This window comes from Cyanistes caeruleus, chromosome 3 (assembly GCF_971803275.1).
Source record: "Cyanistes caeruleus chromosome 3, bCyaCae1.hap1.1, whole genome shotgun sequence".
Classification (NCBI taxonomy): Eukaryota; Metazoa; Chordata; class Aves; order Passeriformes; family Paridae; genus Cyanistes; species Cyanistes caeruleus.
In genome coordinates this window covers 70,174,670-70,202,272 of record NC_141703.1, presented here as the reverse complement: position 1 = coordinate 70,202,272, position 27,603 = coordinate 70,174,670, and the positions used below count along the sequence as shown (strand labels likewise).

The window sequence follows — 27,603 nt, the reverse complement described above, 5'->3', positions numbered from 1 at the left end:
AAATGAGGTCAAAAGCTTGTTTTATGTTTCATGGTCATGATCAATACTTTTTTTTTTGCAAACTGTTGCGACAGACACAGAGATTATGAAACTCTATATAAATAAACCATCCCAGAGAAAATTAATTTATTGCCATTCATTTATTCAATTTCTAGATTTTATAAAATGATTCTGAAGTGTTAAGAGAGCCCAGTGACCACCTATTGATCCAACAGTGATTCCACAGCAATAGCTACCATGGAAATGACTGCTTTTGCTGTAGAAGAAAGCACACTTTAAGTAATTGAATCTTCAATCACAAGCAAACTGGAATTATTAAACCAGTCCAACTCAAGAAAATTTCCATCTCTTCCTTTCTAATTAAATGCAAATTGCACTATATTCTTTTTCTTTACATCCCTCTGCCACCAACATATTTTCTTTTTAATAAGCCTTTGAGAAGACCCCACATAAATGCATTGATTATCTATCCCTAGAATACCAAGGGCCATTTGAGCCCTTTGGCCTGCAAGACAGCAAAATACAATCCATAAAACAACTGCAAAAAGCACATGCTTAAATTACACCTATATAGACAAGCAAAACAGAAACAATCAAATACAACCGTGGCCAACATTTAAACTAAGTTTTAGCTGCTTGGAGGAAAACCTGCCTTTTATCTTCCACTTTGATGACCCCCTGCCCCCCCCCAAAAAAATTTGTCCAGAGCCACAGTTTAAAAATTTGCAAAATGTTGCTTCTGAGGGGGACTCCCTAAAGCAATACCACTGCACTACACCAGTATAAGCTCACAGAATAGACACAGGAAATACTATGCATTTTAGTAACGAAAAAATATTTTACTGTGCCCTGTGACACAGCAAAAGCAACCCCCATTAGCAATACAAACTGCTGTGGTAAAACACTCATTTTAGAAGTTTTAAAAATTGGGAAAAAAAGTTTATATAATTCTCCTCTTGGGATCCCAAAGCACTTGTGGTGTTCTGATTAACAAATACACCTATAAAACCACATTAAGAGATCAGGCTATATAGATACAAAGAAAATTTAGCCATGTATTTTCTAAGGCCTTTTAATGCAGGTTTGCTTCATTTAACCTGATCCTTGAAAGCCTGCTTATCGCAATCAATGATAGAGCATAAAGCTTTCCCTCTCAGCAATATGCCTCACCAAGATTAGTGAGTTCACCTTGGTAATATCCATGTTTCACAGATAAGGAACAGATACAAAGTTAAGTCATGTACAAGTACAGGGCAGGACTGGAAATGACAAGCGGATCTCATGATTCTCAAATCTGCTCCTCAGCTTCAAGGATTTCCTTTTTCCTCTCCTCTAATTCATTTCCAGAACCAAATCAGCTAGCATATTTCTGAATGGCAGAGGGGAGGAGTTTGCAGGGAAATGTACTTCCTTTGCAGAAATAATCTTATCACTTATATGAAAACGCCAATGTGCTAAAACCAGAAAACCATTTCCTCTAGTTTTCTGGTGACTTGATACTTGGGGATGGCTGGATGATGCTTTTATACTGTCCCTTCTTTCCTTTAGTATCTGAACTGGAATAGCAAGCATGTGGTGTATATTAAAGGGATATTAATATTCTCTGCTTCTTTTAGATGTACACATATTAATAACTCCTAAATAAATCCTTATGTATTTTCTCAGAACACCCCAGAACAAGTAAAAGGTCTAAAAAAAAAAATTTAATTTCCATTTATTTGGCAAAATGAGAAACTTCTTTCAGGCTGTCTTCGTAATACCCACTGTCAAATCTCAAAAGCCAGATGATAACCACAGCTTGGAAGTGGAACTTTATGCTAGCAAAGCAAAACATAAAAAGCCATATGCCTCTGCCTCTATTCAGAGTCTCTCCAAAATGAGGTCCTCTGGTTCCTCACTCTCTCCACCCTTCCAGAGCAAAGCTGCATATTTCCTCCCCAAGTCCAAGCAGCAGTCACAAACACAGCCTGCGAGGGGTGGAGCTGCCTTGGGCAGCTCTACCTCTGCCAACTATTACTTCCTAGAGCATGGGGCGTGGGCACGGCTGCTGTGCTCGCTTCCCCCAGCACTCGGCTGGTCTCCAGCCTGCCACAAGCAACACAGCAGCCTCCAGATGCCAGAAAGGTAAAATGCAGGTGGCTCGGTATCACTTTGGGTATCTCAACCACCTAGCATTGAAATGGATTTTCAGTGCCGACAACTCACCACACTTGATGCAAGAAACCAAATCACATGGCCAGAGGTGCTGTTCCACTTCCTGGGGTACTATTTATTACTCCTGATCCCAGGGTGAGCAACAGCTGGGTATTACTGAGGTGCCACTGGAATGCTACAGCAGAGTCAAACATGAGACTCTCTGGAAAGGCAGAGGTGCACAAATGCAATAAAGAAAGGGTGCAGCTTGCCCCAGGCTAACTGCAGTGAGGTCCACCTGAGCTCTCCCTGTCACCATCCAAAACATTTCTGCAGGGAAGACAGTAACTCCTCTATTATCCTACAGTTTTCAGGAATGGCCAATTTTATTAAGAACTGCAGCTACTTGGTATAAAATTTAACCCAATCCAGAATTCAGACGACTGTCATGACTGCCTGGTTTTTCTTCTTCCTAGCAGTGGATATAGCAACAAATGATGATGGGCTGCACCAAATGGATGAAAGCTCTGCTGCTGAAAGCTTTTTCTGCGATAGGAAGATACTCCTGCCATTTGAGGGCTCCTTGCTGCATTATTGCAGCAATGGATTCTGCAATTTAGGTTTGTAGCAATGCAGTGGTTTCTAGTCTGGCTGTGGGCAAATGCATCTGGAAGTCACTCACCGAGTGACTGTGGGGACATTGTGTGAATGCATCCTGACTTGTGCAGAGCAGCTCAGAATTTAGTGCAAATCCAGTGTTGCTTGGTCTAACTGAAACCTCAGTTTTCTGTAAGATGCTGTTGAAAGCCTGTGATGGGGTTCTGCTGCTCTGCCCCCAGGCAAGACCAGAATACCCTTGGAGAGGTGAGCCCTCGCTCCAAATTACAAGCCCATTAGGAGTAAACCCAGTTTCAGAGATTCCCCCCACTACTTCATCTAACTATCCTTCACAGTTTATCACATTTACAGTTATACATTAACACCTTAGGTTGATTAAGCTACACTCTAAACCGCACGTGGATGAACCAGAGGTGAATAAATCCAAAAGGAAGGGTTCAAAGAGCTGAAAGCAGCTAGCTCCCAGGTGTGCTCATGCCCAGCCATGTGTTCTACACATGGAACTACAGACGATGATCCTGGCTGCTGTTTGCTCCTTGCAGGCAATTGAACATGACTACATCCAGCTACCACCCCTTGGTCCTTCACTGTGAGGACACTTTTTGAAGCTAGAAAAAGCGAGGACAAACAGCGAGGCAATATCTGAGTCCTCTGTATCCCACCCATAAAGTTCTTCTTCCTCTTCATCTTTATAAGCTGTCCTCCAAGTTAAGCCCTGTGTGCTTAATATTCAGAGCCCAGAGACCTGTCCAGGAAAAAACAGTTCAACTCTGCCAACAGCTGGGCATTTGGGACTTTATGATGTGGACTAGTTGAGACCAGCAGCTTTTGTATGGCATGAACATAAATGAGTTGACAGACAGGTCTTAGAATATTTAAAATATTGTCTGCAAATAAACTGTGACTCAACCATAATTACAGCAGAGCTACCTCTTCACTGTAATTTATCATTCACTTATGGCCATGCAGATAAGGTACTCAAGTAATAAAAAGTCTGGTGTACTGTGAAGCCAGATGCCAGCAAGGCAACCTAAATTCCAGACACTCTATGAGATTGTGAAAGACTAGGTGAAATGTCAAATAACTTGATTTTTACCTTTTTGTAACAAATTCAGAACAGTGTTTTGTTCAGGCAGCCTCAGTGGCTGACACACACCAGTCCGAAGCAGACTAAATTTTTTTATTATTATCCCAGTGACATGGGGCTCTTTTCTTCATGAAAGCAAAGACCATGTGAAACACTCTAAACAAGTACAAGCTTGTACCTAATCATCTCTTCATGCTATTTAAAAGCAACATATTGAATATAAATGACAGTAGCATGAAGCAGACAGTGGCAAAACATGGGATGTCACAGGTGAGCTTTGGTGACTCACAACTCTGTAGCTTCAGAAGTGCTGAGGCATGGATCTAGGCTGCACTTAATTAGCTCTTCCCTGGGAAGCAACCTCTGTCAGGAACAAAACCCAAGAAATCTCCCCTGCTCCAGTCCAAATCTCGCATTTTGGTGAAACCATCGAAGTAACAGAGGTGGCAGGACCTCAAGACTCAATCATGCAAGAAAAAAACCCAACCCAAAACATCAATTCCGATGAACAAATAGATGTCCTTGCATGAATACTGCAAAATCAGCTTTACACTGGTAGGGAAATACAAGGTTTATTATTTAGTTTCCATATTTGGGAAAATATAGAGATAGTCCAAATTCCACAGATTTCATTTGCTGACTGATCTACTAGATGAGTAAGAGAATAAACTACACTTACTTCCAGCTACGACAGCCAGACCTGGAAAGAGATCCTATTTCAGCCTGACTGGTTAGGACCTTCTAAGCTTTGTACCAAAATACATCTTCAAGCTTTAGTGGCTGTACTGGAATACATACTGGCTTATACATGAAATCTGAACAGAAAGGCAGATCCATGAAACATGGAAACAGTGCACAGTTGTCCATCAACACAGTGTATCTAAGGTTCAGACAAAATTTTTAAAATGTGTGATGTCCATGGCTCCACACTACATCTCAAATGATTGCTGAGAGAGAACTAAGCACTCAGCCATCATAGAACAACCTGCTGGGCCAGTACAGTAATGTAATGCGGAGGTGTAAGGTAAAAATTAATTGTAGTCAAAGTTCAAACCCCAGTGACCTCATTGTGTGAATATGTGGCATTCAGAAAAGTGCCTACAGGCTGAATAAACTCCAATTAAAAAATAACCTGGCATAAGTATCTTCGGTGCCAAGTTAGCTCCATGCTGAGGGAAGCGTGCTGTAAAGCAGGAAATTAAATTCTCCAAAGAAACGGTAGGAAGAAACCATACCACTCTACCTGGTTTGCAGTCACTCTGAGTGCCACAGCTTTAGGGTTGTGTATGAGATGAGAAGCAGGCATGGAAAAAAGAAACAACAGACTTTATACTCCTTGTGTAGTAAGATAAAAGCACACCCTGTCCTGCACAGCTCCTGCTTCCAACCCACAGCTACCACCTCCAAAAGCCTTGTTTTTTTCCATCAGAAGAGGGGTCTGTCTGGATGCAGCTACACCACGTGAGTGGCCACAGCTGTTTTTACAAAGCATAGGGCTCCAGGCAGTGCTACCTCAGAGTGAGGGCTTACAGCCAAGGGGCCTATTCCCTGGGCACCACTTCCTCCATCTTTTGCTCGGATCCATCCCATATTGCCTGCACACCCACTACACAAACCCAGAGCTGCCACAGAGCTGTCTGTATTTTAGACAACTGAAGCAAGTACTAAGAGACACTCACAATTACCCAAAAATATGTTATAATATAAAGAGAAAGCTTAAATTGCATGTTAGATAATAACAGAACGTGGTGTTAAAACTAAAAACTGCAGTAACTTTTATCCACCCCATGTACACACATTCATGTAAAAACTGTAGTGGTTTGTTGGGAGCCAAAGGGAAGGACCAGATTAATTTCTTCTGGGTTATGATGGCAGCTCACCACTAGATGGTAGATGAGTAGCATTAATTCCACCTCCCATTTTATTCCCGAGAAATGCAACTGGCATCCATCCGCACTAGGGCTCTCGCCTCCTCTGGCAGTGTGAAAGCTTCTCCTTGCATGTAAGTGAGAGTTTTGGAAAATATGGATGGTAGGAACAGTTCTAGGGCTCCAGAAGAGGAATAACCTCTGAGCCCAGACATTTATACACACTGAGTTTATTTTTTCAATCTTTCAATTGCTGCAAACACAACAGTAAACAAAATTGCCTCTCTCCAGCAGAAGGACAATACTGATAAGCTCTGTAACCATTTACAGTTAGTTTGCAAAAACTATGCCAAGCTTTTAAAAGTAGAACAGCTTCACAGACATTTTAAAACTTCACAGCATGAGAGGCTGAAGCTTGTGCAGCTGCAGCATTGCATTGCCTATCTCATACCTAAGGTCTAAGATACTTTAGTCAAACTGAGGTGGCTTAAAAGATATACCCACTTTGTGAATGACATGCATATTTATACAGATCCAGGTGGATTTTTGCCCCAGTGAGCTGGGGTTGAGCTAACATCACTGCTTCAGACAGCTGCATGTCTGACAGCTCTTCACCAAAGATGTCAAATCATTACAACTTCTCTGTGTCAACTCACACCATGTTTTAGGAGGGGTCATAGTGTTATCATGTAAATTTACCTCAGAGGTGCTGCAATATATCTATCTACCCATTCCCTGAGAGCATGAAATCACCCATTAGGTGCTGTGAAAACAGTGTCTTCACCAAAACAGTAGCAGCACACTCAGCCCAGCATCCAAAGTACTGCTGTCTGCAGTTGGCAAACAAATTAATAATAAGCAAGCAGTTTACCCTCAGTATGGTCATCACTGCACAGCAAAAACATTGGATACAACCGAATGCTTAAACCTCTGTACTGTGTCTTTCACGCCACACTGCTCTACAAATATTACCATGTTCTGCAAGGTTTCCACAGGCAAAGTGTTTTACAGTAAGTCGACACTACTTCAGAATACATGGACTCTTTAAAAAAGAGCTTTCAATTTTGAGGGAAACACAGCCAGACCCTGCTCAAGCTGGTAAAATCTGACACGGCCACATGACAAGGTGGTGTATCTGCAGGGTGCAATGAGCTGCCCTTGAAAACGCACATGAATAGCTTTGCTGCCAAAACTTCCTTTGATATTAATGTGCAAAGGAAAAATAATTGTACATTAGCATCCAAAGAGAATATTTAAAATAAATAATTGCTGTCAGCATATTTTAGCAATAACAAGCTGCAGCAGCCATTACTTTGCATTGTTTGCATTGTTTTGCATTAATAAAGACAAAACCCAGTAGGAAATATACATCACTTCTGAAGGATTTTGCTTTCTTTCTTACCTCTTCCTTTTTCTCTTCAGAACCAGAGGCTAAATTTAGGCTCAGCTGAGAGTGGCTGCTTATGCCACTGTCTTCATTTCCATCATCATAGTACACAGTTTGCACTGAGTCCTGGAAGCAAACAGGATTCCTGCCCAACTTCAGCCCCGGTACCTCAACTCTCTCTTCACTCTCCGATGAGCTCAGTGACAACGTGCTGTGATGGTTTGCACACTGGAAATTCATACTGCACTTGACTTTCCCTGCAGTTGGACTTTGAGGCTTTGGAGTTGTTGGCCTGACTGGAAGGTGAAGGTTTTCAGCTTCATCTGTACACTGCTGGGTAGCTTTTGGTTCATCTGAGTCCGAATAAAAGACTTCATTGGGAAATGGACCAATGTCGTTCAGAGTAGGTGAAAAGCTATCAGAGCCTGGGATACCTGATGACGTCCTGAGGCTTTTATCTTCAGCGACAGCTACATTCATTTCAGCCTCCTTATCCTGAGCAATCACAGGGCTTTGCAGGCAAGGTGTTCCTGGCAAGGAAGAGTCAGGACTGGATACCGAGGAGGTGCATCTCTTCCTGTCATGATCCGTGCTGCTGGAAACCCTGCGGGAGTAGTCATCGTGCAGCCTGCTGTTAGACCTTGTTCTCTGGGACAGCTCACTGGGAGAAGGAGACGTGTTCTTGGGGCCATCCTTCTTCCTTGCAACATCTGTAACGTTACTGACAAATTTCAAAACTCTGTCAAAATCCTTTGCTCTGATGGGGCTCTTCCATCGCTTGGATCTCCTCTCAGGGTTTCCAGCACTTTTGTCAGAGTCAGCAGAGGCAACACTCACAGTCCTTGCTGGCATCTGTTTTTCATTTGCAACCTTCAGATCAGCAAGGTTTGAGGTGGACTTCCGTTTGAATGAACTTTTCTTCAGAAAGTTCAAATTATCTGAACTTCTGCTTCTCCAATAAATGATCCTGTTGTTTTCAGAGTCTTTCACAAAAATTTCACAGATCTTTGGCTCTGCGATGACAGGTGATGTTGGCCTAACACTGTTGTGGTGACTCTGAACTTTATCTGTGTCCAGCAGGTTTATGCGACCGGCACCGTAAGCCCGCCTGATGCTGCGTGAGCGGTGAGTGTTCCTCAGGAAGGACTCATCGCACTCCTCCACATCTGAGCAGTCAGAAGCTAAACCATCCACTGCATTCTGGAAATCATGCAGAGGCCCTGAATAGGAATACCTGTTAGTCTGAACTCGCACCACTGCTCCATTCGAACCATGTTTGCCTATGCTGCTCTCATTTAAGATGTCTGAGCATTCCCTTGCTTGAATTCCTTGTTGAACTGAAGATTTCAACTTCTTGAAAGATCCCATCTTTCTGATAGAAGAAAAGGCATTCCACGTGGATGAGTTGCCCATCAAAACCAGAGAACGAGGCCTGTCAGAGCTGGAATTAGCCCGTTTCCGAGGAGTGGTGAAAAAGCGCATGATTTTGGAAGGGCTGAGCTTATCCTCTTGAAATTCCTCCTCAGGACTGTTGCTAGTGCTGTGTCCCCCATTATGACTGGCACAGGTAGTCTGGTTTTGGGGCTCTTTATTATCCATAACTATACAAGTAACGGTGGTGCCATTTCCACAGCCATTTGGAAATGTTGTCATGCTCTCAATGCTGTAGGCATGGAGGTGGAGGCTGGGGTACCTCAAAGCAACACTGCTGTCTCCACCAGCTGACCTCGCTGCCTCCCCTTCATCTGCTACACCTTGCCTTGCCTTGCCTCCACATCGACTGGGTGAGCTGAGCTCCTCAGGCGGTGCTGCCTGCATCAGGAAAACAAAAGCCACCATTAAGAAACTTTCTTACCAAGTCCCTGACTAAAAGAAGTTTCAGCTACATTGTAAGAAATAAAGACACACACAAAAGGATGGAGTTCTTCTTTGGCAAACAAAAGTGTGTTGCAGGGGTGCATTTGTAACTCAAAGTATAATTGCATTCGTTAGCAATTTAAGAGACCAGAATAATTTCAGTATGTACTTGTTTCTCTAATGCTAATCAGTTAATAAATTCAGTACGACTAACACACCTACCTTACAATGGTAAATACAATCCTCAAACGCACTTAAGAGAAAGAAATTCCCAGTAACAGCAATCCAGCCTTCCTCCTCAGGTGCTCAGCACTGAGCCCCAAGACACATGGGAGGTTTTAATCTAAAGCATGTTCATCAAGTGACATCTAATTCTCAAACAGGAGGCAAGAAAGAGGAAAACAGGTATAATTTTTCCTAGACTTGCTTTCTGTTGGAAGACTGTGTGACACTTCACTGACTTATCTGCCCCCTGGCACATAAAATCCTAAAAAAATTACATCAAGTGCACAGCAGTCTTTTTCCCTACAAAAGAAAACAAGAATTAAAAGCAGTACACCCAGAAGCTACCCTATGCTGCGGTGACAGCAAGATGAAAACTCAAATCTGAAAGTGACTGAAGTGTTTGGAACATGTGTAAGGGACCTCCTCCTCCTCCACTGAGCCTGGGAGATCCAGCAGACCAGATCACACTCCAGTGCCTGGGAAAGCTGTGGGGGGACCACCGACCATGTGTCTCCTGCCCCACACAGGGGTCTTTGCCAGGCAGGCAGGCTTTTTCCCCACCATGGTAAACAATTCCCCGAAAACCACCGGGATGCCCAGGCTGAAGCCAGCTCCACCTTAAAAACAAAGCTCGCGGCGCGGTTCTTTCAGCAAGGGGCAGTGGGATGTTCGAAAACTTGTCACTGTCGGGCGGGGTCATGGGGGGATTTCCCCCTCTCCCCGAAGCAAGGAGAAAAGGAGTACAGCTGTGTTTTGGGGAAGGCGGCAGCCCCGGACCCTTCTTTGTCTCCTTCCCATGGCAAGGGCCGCGGGGGCTCGGAGGGCAGCGGGGCCGGGGGTTTAGGGGAGGCGGAGCGGCAGGGGGAGCAGGAGCCCGCCGGGGGCTCCATCGCGGGGACACCTCCGGGGCGCCCGGCGGGACCCACAGAGCCAGTCCCCACCTCCACGTGAAACGCGGCAGCTGCGGAGCCCGTGCCCGCCGGCTTTCAGGCTGCTTCCTCCTGAGAGAAAGCACTTGCAAAGTTTTGCGAACCTCTGCTCCTCCGCGGATAAAAGGATTTGCCTGCGCATCAGCGAGACGGCTGGAACATCTCCCGCCGCAGTTTTTAATCCCCGCTATTGAGGGGTCGCGGCGGAGGGTGCCGGGCCGCAGGGCCGGACCGAGCCGGACCGAGCCCCGCCGCAGCGGCACCGGGCCGGACAAAAGCGCGCCGGGCACCCTCGGCCGGCCCTTGCGCCCTGGTACCGCTCGCAGCTTTCCGCGCGGAAAGAAAACATGGCACGAAATACGACCGCAAGACACTGCTCTCGACAGGGAAGCTGCCGCAGAAAGCGGCTCTGGGAGAAAGTGCACCTGAGCGGGCAGAAGGGGAGCGGGGGTGGGGGGCAGGCGGCAGAACAAACACAGCGAGGCGAGATTTAAAACCCAGCTGGCAGCCTGGAGCACACAACAGCTTCCCCGAGAGGCGAGCCCGGAGCAGCACCCTTACCTGGGGGCAGCCGGGGCTCCCCGCCGCTGCCGCACGTCCCGGCCGCTGCCCGCTCCCGCATCGCTATGGCAGCGGCGCCCGGCGGGGCGGGGCGGGGCGGGGCGGGGCGGGGCTCCCGCGCACCCCCGGCCGCTCCCGCCGGCCCCGGCCCCAGTGACTGCCCAAGTGACTGCCCCAGTGACTGCCCCAGTGACTGCCCCAGTGACTGCCGCCGGGGCTCCCGCGCCGCCGCTCGCTGGAAGGAGCCTGCCTGCCTCGCTGCCCTCCGCCGGAGGAACGAGCGGCCGCGCAGCAACGGCCGCGTTTAGGACCTTAAAAGTTCCCTCGATGGTGCCCCGCCTCTCCGTCCCTAGGTCCGTGTGCCTTGCTCACGAGTGCAGCTTGCACGGTCCATTGACCAAACTCACGCTTGTTTCCCAGGCTCCCTTCCTGTCCAAAATCTGGACGACTTTTTGGTCTGCTGGTATTCCTCAGACTTAACAGCAGGAACGACATTTTATGCACAATCTGAACAGAGTTCATATACTACAAGGAAAGTTTTGTGAGACAGTGTCTTAAAGCCCTGTGTCATGACTCCTGGCAAAGACCTGTACGAACTGGTGGTCTCCTGGCTCAGAAAGTTTATTGTCCGAAAAATATTTCTACACTTGGACTGGAACTGTAGATATAACTTCAACATTAGTTATAATTGTATCTCAGGTAAGACGCAAAAAGAAATTGGAACAAGACAGACTGCATGGCAGAGAAGATGCCTTAAAGAACTAGCAAAGGCCGTCAGCCCCACTGCCTCTCCTCCGAGACTGGTGTGACTGCACACGCAGTGTAATTACTTCTCTGGAGAGCAGTACAGACACACTCTCAAAGGCAAGGTGTAGTTAGGGGATGAGGCAAACAAATGGGCTTAAGGGATGCAGGTCAAATGAGGTAGCAAATAACTGGGAGTGACCACAGAACTCTCCGGCAGTCAGCAGCAGCAGGTACAGCCTGCCACCAGCCCTGCTCTTGCAGCCACAGCTTTCTGCTACACCCCATGGAAGGAATGAGTTTGGAATAATGACTCAAATGAGGGGGGAAAGTGGTTGCTTTACAGTGCTGGGCATGGGAAGCAAAGGAGAAATAAATGTAGCTTAAGACTGGAAATGCTGACATTGTATGGAGAGGGTCCATATGGACTACGGCTGGTGATCTGTGTTAGCTTGGGATTGCCTGGGGAAGTTCTTGTGTCAGTGCAGACAAGAAGTATCTGCTTCAGACCTTGGGAAAGGGACATTTCTGAACTCAGTGAAGTTGATTAAACAGGGAAGAAAAAGTCCTTAGTGGCAACATTATGAGGAAAATTTCATTCATATGGGACAAGAAGCATGTCAGAAGTTCGGTTAAAAGCCACTTTCAACAGGTCTTATAAACTTGTCTCACAGCCTCCCTGGTATCTATAAGGATTTGTGCTGGTCACTTAAAAACTTCTAACAACATTATTCAACCCTGGGTTCCAATGGATTTGTGTTCCTATGTTCCTTGAAGTTCCTTTCCAGAGATATCCCAGGTATATGCATCACGCTCCTTTTGAATGTACTTTTAATCCACAACCTCTGCCTGCTCAGAGAAAGGAACCTTCAGTTCCTCAGGTATCCTCTATCAACCAGCTTGACTAAAAGACAAAGCAGAGAAAACTGTTGAGCTGAATCGAGCTCATTTGGGCCTTTCCTTTATCCAGCTAACAGTGTTTCTGAAACTTAAGAAATCCTGATAACTGAGATCTGAAAATATCTTTTAAATGTATTTGAAGTTCATCAACAGATTAAACAGGCTTGAAGAGCTAGAAATTATCAAAGAAGTTATTGACAGTTTAACAAAGTGCTCACAAAAACTTAATTTCCTTGGAAAGCCACACTAAAACTCACTTTAGATAATCAGGTAAGAATTTATATTGCATGTTGTATTCTTTAAATGTCACTACATTTAAGGAAGAAAATACCTAAAAAGTTGCAGTTACACATATAAAAGTATCTAGTCAATTAGATATTTGTCAAGTTTCTAAAGGTAAATAGTTTTAATCTTCCAGACTTGTTCATCCTACTTTTCTGCTAGTAGTGTGGTAAAACCCTCTTCTAAATCTTGCAGGTTCACTGATTCAGTCAGCCCTTTCACATGTATGTACTATTCAGAGAAGCTTGGATGCAGTACACTGAAAAGTGTGTCTGAGAACAGGATTAACTTCCTGTACTGGAGACCAATAATTAACAAAACCTTTTCTTAATCTGAATTAGTTTTTTTCTGAAGGCTGATAAATGCATATAATATTCAGGTGCTGTCACACCAAGGTGTAGTTAAATGATGCAAATTTATCAACAGAACTGCCATGAGAAGAAAGGCAAACCCCTTTTCCAGCTATAAACTTAAACCCCTTTTAGTTTCATTCAAGCTGTAATGTTTCCTCAAGTTACAAACCAAAGTTTCAGGAGATTAGTGCTTCTATATTAAGGTTTTTCTACAGTCCTAAAAAAGCAAAATGAGAGTACAATTAACATTTGCCACCAAGAATCCTTGCTAATGCAAACAAATTCGTAGCACTTGCATGTGTATTTCTGAAAGACTGAGCTATGTACTCTGTTATTTGCAGGCTAATGTTTTGCCTCCAGATGAACAACAAAAGCTGCAGTGAACAGAGGGGCAGTGCCAGCAGTACATGTTATGCTTGACCAAGTACAGCAATTTATGAAGGAGGGAACTTCCAGAATAAATTCCAGATTGGTATATGCGTGAGATTTCTAATAGTGATTTGACATCACACTTAGTGCAACAAAAATGAAATGCTTGTTTTAGAAGCGCTAAGTCTGTTCTTTAAAAGAGGTTTAACGCACATGTGACAAGGAGTGAGAAGGATTATTCCAAGTATAATACAGGTGGGAAAGGATTACAAAAAATGTGACATGGGAGAATGAATATAGTTTCAAAGATGACCTTCCCCTGGCTTTTAATTGGTAGTGATACATCTCTTAGATTTTTTTAGAATAGCAAAGGGCACATTTATATAATGAAGTCACACACATAAATCTGAAGAGCCTAAATAAGAATGATTCTATCTACTTAGTTTAGACATTCTCTCTTCCACTCCTGCAACAGTTATTTCTTTCATGTTTCTTTTATAAATACTTTCTAAAAGTTGACTTCAAAGTAGTGATTTTTTTAACAAAGGACTCTTGAAAGAGAATACAAACAAAAAACCCAAAAGGAATAACTTCAGTAAAACATAAAAGCACTTGTCCAACTTCCACAGCTACTAGGCAAAATGGCAAAGGAAATGACTCTCTAAGACATACTCTAAATTAAAGAATGACCAAATTCAATTATTAAGATGCAGGATTACTGAAAAAAAGAGATCCCCTTGCTTTAAATGACAATGTCTTTTCCAGGCTGCAGTACATAGCTAAGGCTCCAGTTGTGCAATTTTCACCCTCCTTTTAGATCCCAGGCAAAGTGTCTTCTGCAAGCAATTAACCTCCAAGGAATCTTTGCATACTGACAGGTCCCACAGGGGGAATTAAGCTGAGTCATATATCTATTGAAGTTAAACACAACTCCCCCACCAACTTTACTGGGAGTAGGATCAAAATCTCCATTTTTTTTTTTTAGTTTAGAAATGAGAGAAGAGTAGACTGTTTGTGTATGCAAGTTCAAACTAATATAGGCAGCTAATTATTTTAATCTGGTTTTCTTTATATAAACTATGTGAAATTAATATAGATTTTTTTCATTTTTGTATATCTGGAAGCAAATTAGTAATAATAAATTGAAACGGATTTTCCAAAACCAAGAACTTTGTCGTCTTGGCACTGAAAAAGTCCAAGATGACAAAATGAATCACATTCCTAAGAAAAACACTGAAAGGACAGCCTGACTTAAATTGCTGCATTAACTTCTTGATTTGACAGTGAAAGTCTTCCTTGCCCACATGCAGGAGGCTGCTGTGCAGCTTCCTAAAGGCCCTTCCGCTTGCATTTACTTTGCTGCTGATAAAAGCAATTAATGACCCAAGTGAGAAAAGTTTATCACAGTTTGGTATAAATCACAATACACAACAAACTGTTTCCCCCTCTAATCTTCTTTTAAATGTGCTTTGCCGAGGCTGAGCTTGCTCAGCTCTCTTAAACACAGGGACCTAATTTAGGGAGAACACAATAGTCCAATGGAGTGACGCCATCAATGAAAAATGACCCTTGCGTACCAGGTTACCATTATCCCATCTCCGAGTTGCTCTTACTCACCCACCTACACCACTACAGCTGCATGCAACTTAATGATGGCTTCAGCCTTTCAGGCTGCTAGAATGCTATTTATAACCCTGCGGGGTCTGACTGCCATGCTATTCTTCTTCCCCATCCTCAAGAGGCATTATTCAGACAGCGTGACATGGAGAGATGGCTGGTACTACAGAAGAGCAGTTTCCAATAAACAGATCATTGTGTTTTAACATAAAGAAGACTTCCAGTTACCAATTAAGAAGGCTGAATTCCACCTTTATTTTGTGTCTCACAAAATATAAGAAGTAGGAAGAGAAGACTGTGGAGATGAAAAGTTGACAGAAATAGGAAGGAAAAGAGATTAGTCAATAATTTATTTTTTTTTCCTTTTTTCCCCCCTACACTATATGTTTTTCATTTTCTTCTTTTCTTGAAAAATGTTAGATTTTCTGTTAGATGGATGTACATTAAAGTGGTATGGACTGGTTGGGAATAACAGGCAAGGATTCAGAGTTAGGATTGTCCCACTGCAACTTTTTGCTTTCTCTTCCTGCTCTGCTCTAGCTACCTTCCTTTCCTATGTCACACTCACTGCAGAGTCTGATGGCCCTACAGCCCTTCTGTATTTGTTTTCCTTGCTTGAAATAATAGCATGTAAAAGTGACTATTAGCAGCTCTTTAGCAACCTTCTTCCCCACCCGCTTAATTACCCTGCCATCCCCTCTTCTCTTGTCAAAACTGTTCTTCCAAAATTACCTGAGGATATGAAGGCACCTTGTTATGGAACAAGGAGGCGAGAAAAAAATTTAAAATACATAGAGGAAGGTTCTTGAGGAGTTTGAGGGCCAAGGACCAGCTGCAGTGGGTGATTCAGACCAGGGTCTGGAGAGAGAATGAGTCAGACCAGGGGCTGGAGTGAGAGCGAGCAGCATTTTTGAGTGTGGGCCATAGCAAGGGGTTTATTTGATTTTGGGGTGATGATGCTTCTCCCTGGGCTCAGGGTGGAATCACAAGCAACACTCAGTGCTCACTTAAATCATTGAGGTGTGCTGAAGAGAAGCTGCAGAGGCACAGCGTATATACATCAGATATTAGAAAAGTGAAGCAGGTAGTGGACTGTGTTAGGAATGATGCTTCATCAGTAGAAATCATGCAAAGATACATAAGAACCTCTTGCTTCTGATGCTTATTATAAGAAAAAAACAAGTCAGCAGAATAATTTGCCATGACACTAGAGAAGTCAAATTAGCATGACACTACAGAAATACCCACCTGGTTACAGTGTGGCTGTGGACCTTGGGTACCTTTGTGCTGGCCAGAGCAAAAAACCATGAACAATTACAGCTTTTGATACGCTCATGAGAGCAGAACAGTGAATATTTCAGTAAGATTAAGAAAAAGAGAAACAGGTTGTGCTTGGTGGGAAGGATTGAGGCATCCTGTTGATAGGAGGTTCCTAGGTGGTATTAATTCATGGCCTTCAAGAACCACACAGTTGCTCAGGGTTTATTTCTCAGTACCAATACTCTTCTTTTTTTTAGTCTATCTCTACAATGAAAAACTTGCTATTTTTGTTACAGTCTGCAGTAAATTAACATTCATGGCCATATTTCTTGTGCCAGGTGATTGAATTACCGTCTTCACCATGTTTCTCTTTCAGACAAAAAAAATCATCATCTTGCAAATTCTACCTTTAGTTTGTACTTTTTGTTTGAATTTATCAAGAATGCCTTGGATCAGAAAAGTTAGGAAAGAATAATCTGAGCAAAGCAGGTGACAAGGGCTGCAACAGCATTTATGTACTTGGTCTTTTCAATAGCATTCATTCTCTGAATTTAGCCTGCCAGAAGATTTCAAAGCAATTATGAACCTCCATCTAATAGTCATAATTCTGTTTTTCTGCTGTTGTAGTAACTAATTATTTTCTTCATTATTAATACTAAACTCAAAAATATTTTTTCGAAGTATGGATGATCACATAAAGCAAACTATTTATTTCATCTAGAAAAGAAGTTACCTAATGTTAAAGATACTGAAAACATACAATGCCACTCACTTGAAAATTTATCTGGACAGGGAATCAGACACAAATTTATAAATTTTGGACTAGCTCACTTGTCCTGTTTTAAAGAAACCTGTACATATTAAATTAGAACTTTTATCTGCAGTGTACCCAAGGAAATCTCTTGCAGTTTTACATTTTTTGTAATATTTCAATTGCTTCTAGGAATCAATACAAATAACACATATTGACTGCCTCTGTAAGATATGGCAGTTACACTTGTTAGTCACATTTTGATGGGAAATCAGATTATTTTTAAGATGGGAACACTGTAATCATGCAACTATCTTTCTATTAGAACGGCAAGGAAGAAATTTTAGCTTTAGTAGCCTGAGATGGAGTTAGTTATGTGTATCTATGGTACCAAATTGCATAACTGCCTGAAGTGGAGGTACTGGAACCAGTGCTCCAAGAGACTTTTATGGCTATTGGCTCAGACACCCATTTTCCTATAACTAGTAGTAAAACATCTCTGTACTCTTATACCACCAAAAGTAATGGCAAATTATCTGAAGAAAAGGAAACATCCTTTTCAGGCAGGAGAGATGTCTTTATGAAATCTTCCCTAGGGTTGGAGAAGACAGATTCTGGATTTTGTTTCTCTCTAACCCTGGCAGTTCAGCATACTTTTCTCAGTTTAAGTGCCATATGTGTAAAATACGTGATGATAGGAGTAGTGCCTTATAACCTATGGGTCTGCAAAGACCCATCCATCAATGTGCCTCTGGCACTTTGATGCTTACAGTGATGATAGCTATAAAAAGTGTACGCATAGGGAAAATAATCCATTATCTATCCATGCAGAGGACAAACCCTAAATTCCATTTTTTGGAAGGAGTTCAGATTCAAGTGCCTGTTTCAAGATTGAACTGACTATTTTGATGATGGTTCATTAACCTTTTAAACTGGAGTTTGCAGATTTGGCTAATAATTTATGTCTTGTAAGAACACAGGATATCTCTGAACCTGAAAGATTACACATAGCCTTACTAAAAAGTTAATTTATGTTGGTGAGCTGTCTTTGCTTTGGTTCCTGTCAGTGACACTGTCCTTTTTAAAAAGACCTTACACTTGAGGTTCAGAAAATCAATTGAGGAAAACCTTACTAGCCATTCCCTCAACATGCTGGGGTACATAATTAAACTATTAAGGTGGAGATATGAAACATGTTTCTAGTTCCAGTACAAAAGGAAGGCAGTTTGCACAAATTCTATCCTAGGATTTGTCTTTTATCTAAGCAATACTGAATACCTGAGCCAGATCCCTGCCGACCTCCTGCCTTTCATTACATAATTAAGCAAACTTCATTTCTGTGCCAGGACAGAAATGTTTGCCTTTTTGCCTTGTTACCACACACTGACCCAGAGATGCTGTTGCTCCCCATTGATCACTTGATCCTGTTCACTTCATCTCCTTTAATCTACTTGGTCTCTAAGGATGAAGGTAGAATTGGTGGCTCCTGCCAACCTAAGAGCATGCTCCCACCTAAAGGGAGAGACGCTGGGCATGCCTTCTGCTTTTTCCCTGCAGGCTGTGAGCTGAAGCAGCTCCCCTGGCTGCACCCGAGCTGTTGCTGGGCAGGAGGTGGAAGCAGGCATCCAAGGGCGGGGGGGAAGCGCGGGAATGAGAGTGGAAATGCTTTCCACAAGCAACAGGACTCCTGAAATTGATCCAGACTTGAAGTTTTTGCTCAGGAGCTGCTCAAGAGTGCTGTAAATTGGAAAGGGCTGGGGAAACATACCCAGCTGAGTTGCGCTCAGCAATTCCCCATGAGCTCTGTTTCTGCCACAGGGTGCCAGAATATGTGGGTGGGAGGTGGGTGTGTGAGTGGTGGTGCTGGGTGGGTGCCTGTAGAAGATTCACAAAAGAGACATAAATAAACAACAAATTCTGTGGCAACATCACAAACGGAAAATATTTTTCACAGTGTTCTCTGGAAAAGCAGGGAAGTACTTCCTCCAGAAAACAGTTAATTTAATTTTTTTATAATGCATTGTTGTGTTAGACTCAGAGATTACGATCAATCATTAAGGTAAATAGAGATTTTAATCTGCTTTGCATTCAATCTCTAATTCAGTTTCAATTCTAGCCTCACCACAAAATAGTGCAAATATAATCACAATGCACAGCAATCAGGATTGCCGTGTACCTCAAAACAACCATTTGTAAAATAACTCAGTAAAGATGCTGCCTAACTCTTTTTTGATGCAACAAAAATCTTGGCAGGCCAATCTATACTCAAGTAGTTTATTCAGTCTCATTGGTAGGATGAACTCTGCACAGAGGCTAACATTTAGTATTGTGCTGGACTCAGTTGGTTTAAAGCCTGTTTTCACCAGTCTCTGCAGCAGCGGGGAACAGGGCCTCCCTGTCTGTGCCTGCAGCCAAACCATATGCAGCATATGTTCAGCTGAGGCACTGCTGACACCCCCTGTCAGCATCTGGTAATTTTCCTAGCAGCGACAAGACTTAGATGGAAGTTTTAACTCTAAAAGTCCTGAAGAGTCACAGACAGTACATTCCAGAATAATTGTTTTAACCAAAGACCCAGAGATGCACCTTTGTAGCCAGCCTATTTCAGCAGGCTGCAGTACCATCTTTATACTTCACTGTACCAGGCCAAGAGAAGATGCTTCATTTGTGAGAAATTCTGCTATTGCTCAGCTCATAAGCGGTTCCTGGTTCAGTGTTCAACCCTCAGAGTCACAGATGCTGCTGACTGAGAAATACTGAAATAACAGTCATCCTGCTCCATGCACAATGATCTACGTCTTGATTTTCCACACTTAATCAAAATACGTCATACAAATAAACACTTGGAAATTATTCAAAATTGACTATTATGTCTTTCACTGTACTGAAGGCAAAGAAACCCTCCCTAAGGCTTACAGTAAGACACCATGACTTCTACTAAATCATTCAGCATCCCAATGAAGCATATTCTCTCTTTTCTCTCTTCCGAGTCTTGCTTCTCTCATTGCCTAGAGCACCTAAGCTACACCACTGTTACTAATAGAAACCAACAAGCAATTTTTAGCCAAATCTCATTTTACTGGAACCTCTAAGCTTTTGAGAGCTTATTAGTTCAGACTTAACCTGGTATTAAATGAGAGAGAGTGAAATCCAGGCTTTATAGCAAGTATTAAACAGCTTTGCTAACACATAGTAATGAAAAGCAATTAGCATACGACCAAGCCCAGGCTCATTTCACTTAAACCAGGAACTGTTTTCCCAGGGAGGATATTGAATGCTTGTGACTACTTTCTGCTGCAGTATTCTTACATGGAATCATGTGGTGCTTTCATCCTATGCTGAGAGTTTTGGAAAACACTTCACTGGCATCAGCAACCCACTTTTGTTCCCGTAAACTTCTACCTATTTCCTGACTTCCCTTAATGGGTGAACAGTTCTTAACTTTTAAGTTGTTAGCTTAGCTAATTATGCTTAAAGTTACAGAGAAACCTCTCTAATTTACCAAAGACTCCTAAAAGCTCAGTTTTGTTTGGGTTTTTTGCTTATTCCCCAGAAAAGCACAGCAGCCAACTTGACAGCCATTACTCCAAGAAAACTGTCAGTCAGCAAGTTGCTTAATCCTCAGTTTACTTGCATACTGATTTCATCTTGCAAACCATTTAAGTGGGTGATTCTCTGCTGTTGGATGCTTAAAATCACACTGATCTCAAAAGATAATCTACAATAAATGTGTGTGCACCTCATAGTTAAACTGGGGGAGTAAGGGCAAAGGCCAACAGAGTGACTGTTTATTTTCAAAAGATACGTTTATTAACACACAGGTATATTTGAATTACAGTGAGACTGCTCTAACAGTCGCTAGAACAGAACTGTGCCCTGGGCTTTGGCCAGCCTTAAGTGTAAGTCTGAAAGCAAAATCAAGGTTTAGTTTGTAGTTCTGAATTACCACTGTTTGCAAGTGATACCAGGACCTAAATCAAAGAGTATCTCCTTCCCTGTTTAGTAGGAAATGCAGGAGCTGCCATTTTGGAAGTAATTTTCCTTGTTTGTAGATGCAATTAAATCACATTACTTTAAGTTTTCAGGTCCTGTTTTTTTCCTTGCAAACAATTGAAGATTATGGTTTTCATCTGCATGCAAAACAGTGCGAGCAGCTTTTTAGAAACAGTATCTTACAACACTTTTTCAATGCCAAATACATTACAACACAGACCAATTGTACCATCTTCTCCTGAAAAAAGTCTCATAGAAAAAGTAATAATTAGTACTGTAGTTTGCACAGGCTACACCGTAGCACCGATCACATTAAGATACATTTGTTCACTCCATATTTCTCCTGGCTTGCAAAATGTGAGCAACAGATCAGCTTAGTACCCTTCAGCAAAGTCTGCCTTTTGTAAGGGACGGTGGAGGACAACTTTCCAGCCCAATGCCATCAGTGATGACACACCAGTACACACAGCCACCAGTGTCTCAGCTCTATGGCTGGACGGGCTTCTGCCCAAGGAGGGTGGGTCCAGGTAGCTGGGGTAATGCCAGGGAATTTGTCCACCAATGCCACTGCCAGTGGGATCCCCTTGAAGTCACAGAGTACAAGCAGCTGGTTGCATGGTGTGTGAGCTCCGCAGTGAATAATGCCCAAATGGCTTTGCTAGATGAACTACACAGATTATCTGCAACTCTGAAAACCATATACACATTAACAGAGGGACAAACTAAACTGCAGCCAACACACAAAACTTTAGATATTTTGATATTAGTATCAGTCATGGTTTTGCACTTAACTGGAAAAACTAATAAAACCATAATTATAAAATGTAATTAATTACTGCCATATATACCTAAATTGTTATGTCTTCCAGCAGCCAGTAACTGCAAGGTCTGCTCTTCTGGATAGTATTTAATCTGAATATATGAAAATCTATTGCGCAAAATATTGTCCAGTTCCAGTACAAACCTTGTTCCAGAAAACCTGCTTGGTTTTTGAAAGAGCCTGTTGTTGCCTGGATTCTGGGCTCAGTTCTGCTGAGCTCCCTGTAAGCCCTTAAATGCCTCTGGAAGGAAAAGGGACTCAGCATGATCCAGACATAGTCAGTACCTTGTGGGATTGAGCCTTGAGTTAATGTATAACAAATGGCTGCACAGCAGTGTGAGAAATCAGCAAGTTAAACATTCACCTGGAATAACTGTAACACAGAAGGAATATTTACAGGACCATTTCATTAAAACCTTTGTCTTGAAGAGTCTCATATGAAGCATTCCTATATATTTACCAATCAAAAGGAAAGGTTTGGGAGTGTGCTAGTGAAAGTAAAATTAAGTAGTTGAGGCAGAAATAATCTGAAGTTCTAACCAAAGCCTTCTAGTTAAATATCGTGCAGATTGTGGTCCGGCTATTATCAACTGGAATCTAGCCCGAGCAAGCTGCACCTGACAGCGAGGACAAAATGGATGACCCAGAATGGTGCATGCTGAATATCATGTGTGAAAGTGAAAATAACAAGGAACCTCAAAACTTTATCACTCAGCTCTAGTACTGGCAGATGTCAGCAGCAGAACCAAATGCCAAAGTCATAGCTGGTGATACTGAAGCAGATGAGAGAGGCAGAACTCAAAGGCATGATTATGTCTTTGAGAGCTGCAAAGTGGCACAGGAAGGCAACTGGGTGTGCAGCAGACACTGCTGGTGGGGAGAGGAGATATGCCAGTGGCAGAACAGTGTGGAACACCAGATAGATGCCTGACAGAAATGTGCCAGGGACACGCACCTCCCTGCTTTTCCTGCCTGGTGTTCAGTGGGGGTGCAGCTACAATTTCCCAGAGACCTACATGTACTCTAAGAGCCTGGCATCACATACAGAAATATAGAGTGTCCCTGGCTTTATGCTCTCCAGTCAGAAGGACCTATACAGCTCTCTCCTGTAGAGAAGACACAGTTCTATATTACAGAAGATCTGCTGGGATGTGATTCAGTCTTCCCTTTTCCTCCACAGAATATATAATCGGATTTAAATTGCATTTTTTTCTGTGTTAGAAAGATGTGAAGAATAACTGCAATTGTGAATGCAAGAGAACTCTAATTCAAAGAGAAATTAATTTCTGTCTTCTTTTCTGGCTCTCATAGTTATTCCATGAATAATCAAAATGAGAATCTTTAATGGCAATACCATATTAATTTCTTAAAAGTGGAAATGCCAGCAGATTTCCTTAATAATAGGTTTACATATCCAAGATAATTTTCAAAACCTAATTAATAATTTATAATGAAGTACGAGGCTTCATATTATGTCTCATGCAATAATCTGAAACTCATACATTATGGAATTCCCTATTATTAGTTAAATTCATTTTAGCATGAATGCTCTGCTGGGATACCAGCACCAAGAAAGTTAACTGTGTGAGAGGATAAGGACAGAATTACAGCTCTGCAATGTCTGACTTATGCTCATGGCCTTCACTGAAAAGGAGAAAGCAAACTCCTCAGAGTCATGGTCTTCCCATGCAAGACTGGGCTTTTACTATTTTAAGCCTTCTGAGTCAGACACAAGGTCCACAAAAATTAAGGGGACTTTCCTCTGCTTCTATAAATCTTTAAGTAAAGATTATCAAAAAGGCGAAGTGCAAGTAATTTCCTTGGTCTCGGGTCACTCACCAGGGTGCTCATCTAGGGTGTTGTCATATAAATACCGATTTAGATCATGGTGCTGGGAGGGGAGAAAATGAAGAAAATCCTAAATATATCTTCGTGGTTTGAAGTTTTAGGAGAAACTGAAATGCAAATAATACTATGTTGTTCCAGTCAATCTGCAACTCACAGAATAGCAAGTTGAGTTGAGGTTGGAAGACACCTCTGGATATCATCCAGTCTGGCCCCCCTCACAGAAGGGTGGAGGTTGGAAGACACCTGTGGAGGTTACCTGGTCTATTCCCCTGCTCAAAGCAGGGTCAGCTAGAGCAGGCAACCAGAGCTGCATCCTGTCAAGTTTTAAATAGTATTTTGAAGTCTACAAGGATGGAAATTCCACAACATCTGTGGGCAGCCTGTTCCAGTATTTCAGTAATTTCAGAAATTTCCTGTATTTCAGTTTGTGCAGATTGTCTCTTGCCCTTTTACTGGACACCAGTGAGAAGAGTCTGTCTCTGCTCCCATTATCCTCTTAACTGTTTTACTCCCATAAGGTATTTATGTCCATTAATAAGATCCCCTCAGCATCTTCTTCTCCAGGATGAATGGTCCCAGCTCTCTTAGCCTCTCATCATATGTCAGATGCTCTAGTTGGTGTAACAGGTACTACTCCTAGCTTTATATCCCCTGCAAACATGCCAAGGGTACACTGTCCCATCAAGAGTGGAGATGTTAACCAGTACTGGCCACAGCACTGGTGTCTGAGGCACAATGCTAGTGCCTGGCTTCCAGATGGACTTCATGCCATCGATAACACATCTTACAACCCAGTGGTTCACCCAGCTTGACATCCCCTGACTACCCACTTGCCTAGTCCAGGCTTTATCAGTTTGCCCAGAAGCATGTTATCAGAAAGAGTGCCAAAAATTTTGCTGAAATCCACTGCTCTCCCCTTGTCCTTGGAGCTGGTCATTTTGTCATTGAAGGTTATCAGCTTGACCAGGCATGATTTCCCCTTTGCAAATCCATGTTGACTACTCCAAATCGCTTTCTTGTCCTTCATATGTTTGGAAATAGCTTCTAGGAAGATTTGATCCACCTCCTTCTTGGGGACTGAGCTGAGTCTGATTAGCCTATACTTTCCCAGCTCTTCATTCCTATTCACAGAGGCCACCCTGTAGCCCCCATGGACCAAACCCTGCTGTGTAAACCCACCACACTTTTGTATTCTTCCATTTGATGTTTAAGTTACCAGGAGCTCCTTGTTCACCCTTGCAGGCCTCCTGCCACCCTTTCTTGATTTCCTGCTTGTTGGACTGGAGCATTCAAGTCGGCTCTTGAAAGTCAACTACCTATCTTCACTCCAAGATGTTATACCACAGAAATCTTCCAAGGATATTCCTGAAGAGGCCAAAGCCTCCTGTCTTGAGGCCCATGGCTGAGATTCTGCTACTTGTCCCGTTTCCCCCTCTAAGAAACTTGTACTCCATCACTATGGGTCACTGCAGCCAAAGCTACTCCCAGCCTTCACACACTCAGCCAGCTCATGTCATGTTTGTAAGCTCAGGGAGGTCCAGCAGTGTTGTTTCTCCTTGGCCCCTCAGCGCCAGGGTTAGGAACTTATCCTCAATGCACTCCGGGATTGCCTGTGCCCTGCAGTGTTGTCTTTCTGGCGAATATGGGAATGGTTTAGGTTGCCCATGACAACCAGGATTTCCATCATGAGATGGTTTAGCATCTGGTAATGTTCATGTGGCTGCAGGATGTCTGCCTTTGTTTGGTCCTGGTTGGAAACCTGTTACATTTTCAGAGGACTATTCCCTCTCTGGAAACTACTATTGCATTTTACAACCACTGCCAGCATTCTCAACCGAAGCAAAGAAGTCTTAGAAGGCTTAAACACTAAACACACAGTAATATTTTCATACTGGTGACTTGAGTCTGGGCAAGTTAATAAAACAACACATCTTTCCCATACTCTATATGTGCCACAAGTACAAGAGTTGACTTCCAGGGCCTTTGTTCCACTACTTTCTGTTATCTCAAAGTTCAGTTGAAAAATGTGGAAACATGGAATATCCAGTTCACCTATCAACAGTTCATGCCAAATCTTCTACCATAGTCAGAACACAGAAAAACAGCAACAAAATAAATTAAAAAAAGAAAGAAAAGAAGACAAAAGTAGTCATGTCTGCATGTTGCTGTATCAATTACGTTAAGGCTACTCAGTCTTAACAGCCCCACACAATACAAAGCAGGCCCTGAAAGAAGGGCAATTCCCCCTGCAAATATTTAGGTTAGCAACTGCAAAGTAATCCAGGCACAGCGCTATTCATAAAACCAATTCATCACCAGGTCATACAAGGCAATTAGGCCTGGACACTAGATGCAGAGGGGAGCAGATTAACAACCACCAAGATGTTTTAAGTGATCCTGGTTTATTTCTAACAATATTTTAAAGCCTCTGAGAAGATTAATTCCTCAACCCAAGCCTCAGCATTCCCTTGCTGCTGCCAAGGTAAAATGATGTACTAATTGAATTCTCAGCACAGGAATATTCTTTGTAGGACTTGGGAATGACACCATTTTGATGCTGCTAATGTCACTGCACAAAAAATGCCATTTGATTTCTTTGCAACAGGATGAAAATGTTCATACAATTTTCTCTGTTCTTCATTCTGTTTTTCATGCCCTCATGCAGAAAAGACACAATAAATTATATCCATAAAAGCAAAACCTGCTAATGTGTATTCTTCAACCATGAGACCCTGTTTCATAGGGAAGATTGTAAAACCTTCAACAAGTACATTATCTCTTTGGTATTAACAGGATAAATAAGACCTTTTCTTACACTGAAAATAAAATGCAACCAATAGAATAAAATACAATAAATATATCTATTGTGAAACAGATAAAAAGTCCATATTTAAAACTAAAAGAAAAGCAAAATATCCAGGACAAAATCTTTAGCCATATTTCTGAATCTTGTTTTCAAAAAAAAAATTGTAAGGAAGGACCTGCTGCATTAAATTGGATGAAAGGCCATCTAACTAACTCTCTTGTCTCCAAGTGGTTTAAGGAGGAACAAGAAACAAGATGAACACAGAAAAAAATTCACTTTATTTTACATTCCCATCTTCTGGGAGTCTACAGTTTAGTCTTCCTAACTCATAGGCTGCATTCAGAATGTACTGTTTTCTAGTTCTCTTGGGGCAGTTTTCCACAATTTTTCTGCTTCCTCTCTGCTTTAATTATTTAGATTCTATATCCTCATATTCCACTGAGTTTCTCATAATTCTGTCCCATAGTTAACTGGTATTGTGTTCTATATTCCTTTTGGCTTGATTTTAATCTCCTGCCCAGATGATGCTATGTCTATTTGAAAAGCTAGTTGCACTGGAGAGTGCTGAGAGCTGGGTGCCTCCAGCCTCCAAAATATGGATGCTGAAAGAGGTGAAGTAACAAACAGGAAGGATGGGTTTCCAGGAGAAAATGAGAAAAGGAAACACAGCTGGCAAGACAACATATAGCCAGATATTTAAGTTAGGTTTCTGGACTATTGCCTAAATATTTAAATGGTGGTCATACTCGCTTCTTGTACCACTTGGAGGGGATTTTAAAATCTCAGTGACTGTAATACATGAATGATACATACATAATTAATTACTTAAAAGCCTTACATTCTCAAGGTTTTGTTTTCTAGCTTCTCTACATGCTTCTCGTATTTTACACTGTCATTCAGGTTTTAAGTAAGATATTTAACTCAGCTTCCTTATAAGCTGAAGTCAAAGCCCTACTGATGAATGCTACAAATTTCCCAACATTGGCTCAGCAGTCAGTGCACCAGGAAGTATAAATTCCATGTTAACCTTTTCTCCAGTGTGTTCCACAAGTGTGTGACAATGAGGTATTTAGCAAACTTGGCTATTTTCTTCCTGGATAGCTAAGCTGTTCCATCAGCAACATAAAAATGTTTTAACAACACAGCAACAAACCATGCAGTGTGCCATGGAGCCACAGAGCCCTTGGTTCATTGT

General features: G+C 42.4%; 1 protein-coding gene and 1 long non-coding RNA gene across 13 annotated transcripts in view; one reads left to right on the top strand and one right to left on the bottom strand.

The window, feature by feature from the left end:
• The window catches only part of SPATA13 (spermatogenesis associated 13), a 178,207-nt gene that overhangs the window by 32,807 nt on the left and 117,797 nt on the right, over nt 1–27,603 (bottom strand). For 10 of the 12 annotated variants that reach the window (XM_086881813.1, XM_086881817.1, XM_023919311.2 and 7 more), the window contains one exon: nt 7,109–8,905. In XM_086881813.1, the coding sequence (XP_086737939.1) occupies nt 7,109–8,746 (1,638 nt within the window). In that variant the 5' untranslated portion in view covers nt 8,747–8,905. Of the gene's footprint in view, nt 1–7,108; nt 8,906–10,665; nt 10,769–27,603 lie in introns of those variants that run through there. The other 2 variants (XM_086881812.1, XM_086881816.1) reach the window with 2 other exon arrangements.
• Nucleotides 11,276–13,419, top strand: LOC147654225 (uncharacterized). The gene is made up of 2 exons (XR_015284743.1): nt 11,276–11,364; nt 13,286–13,419. It is a non-coding gene; the product is annotated as an uncharacterized LOC147654225 (long non-coding RNA).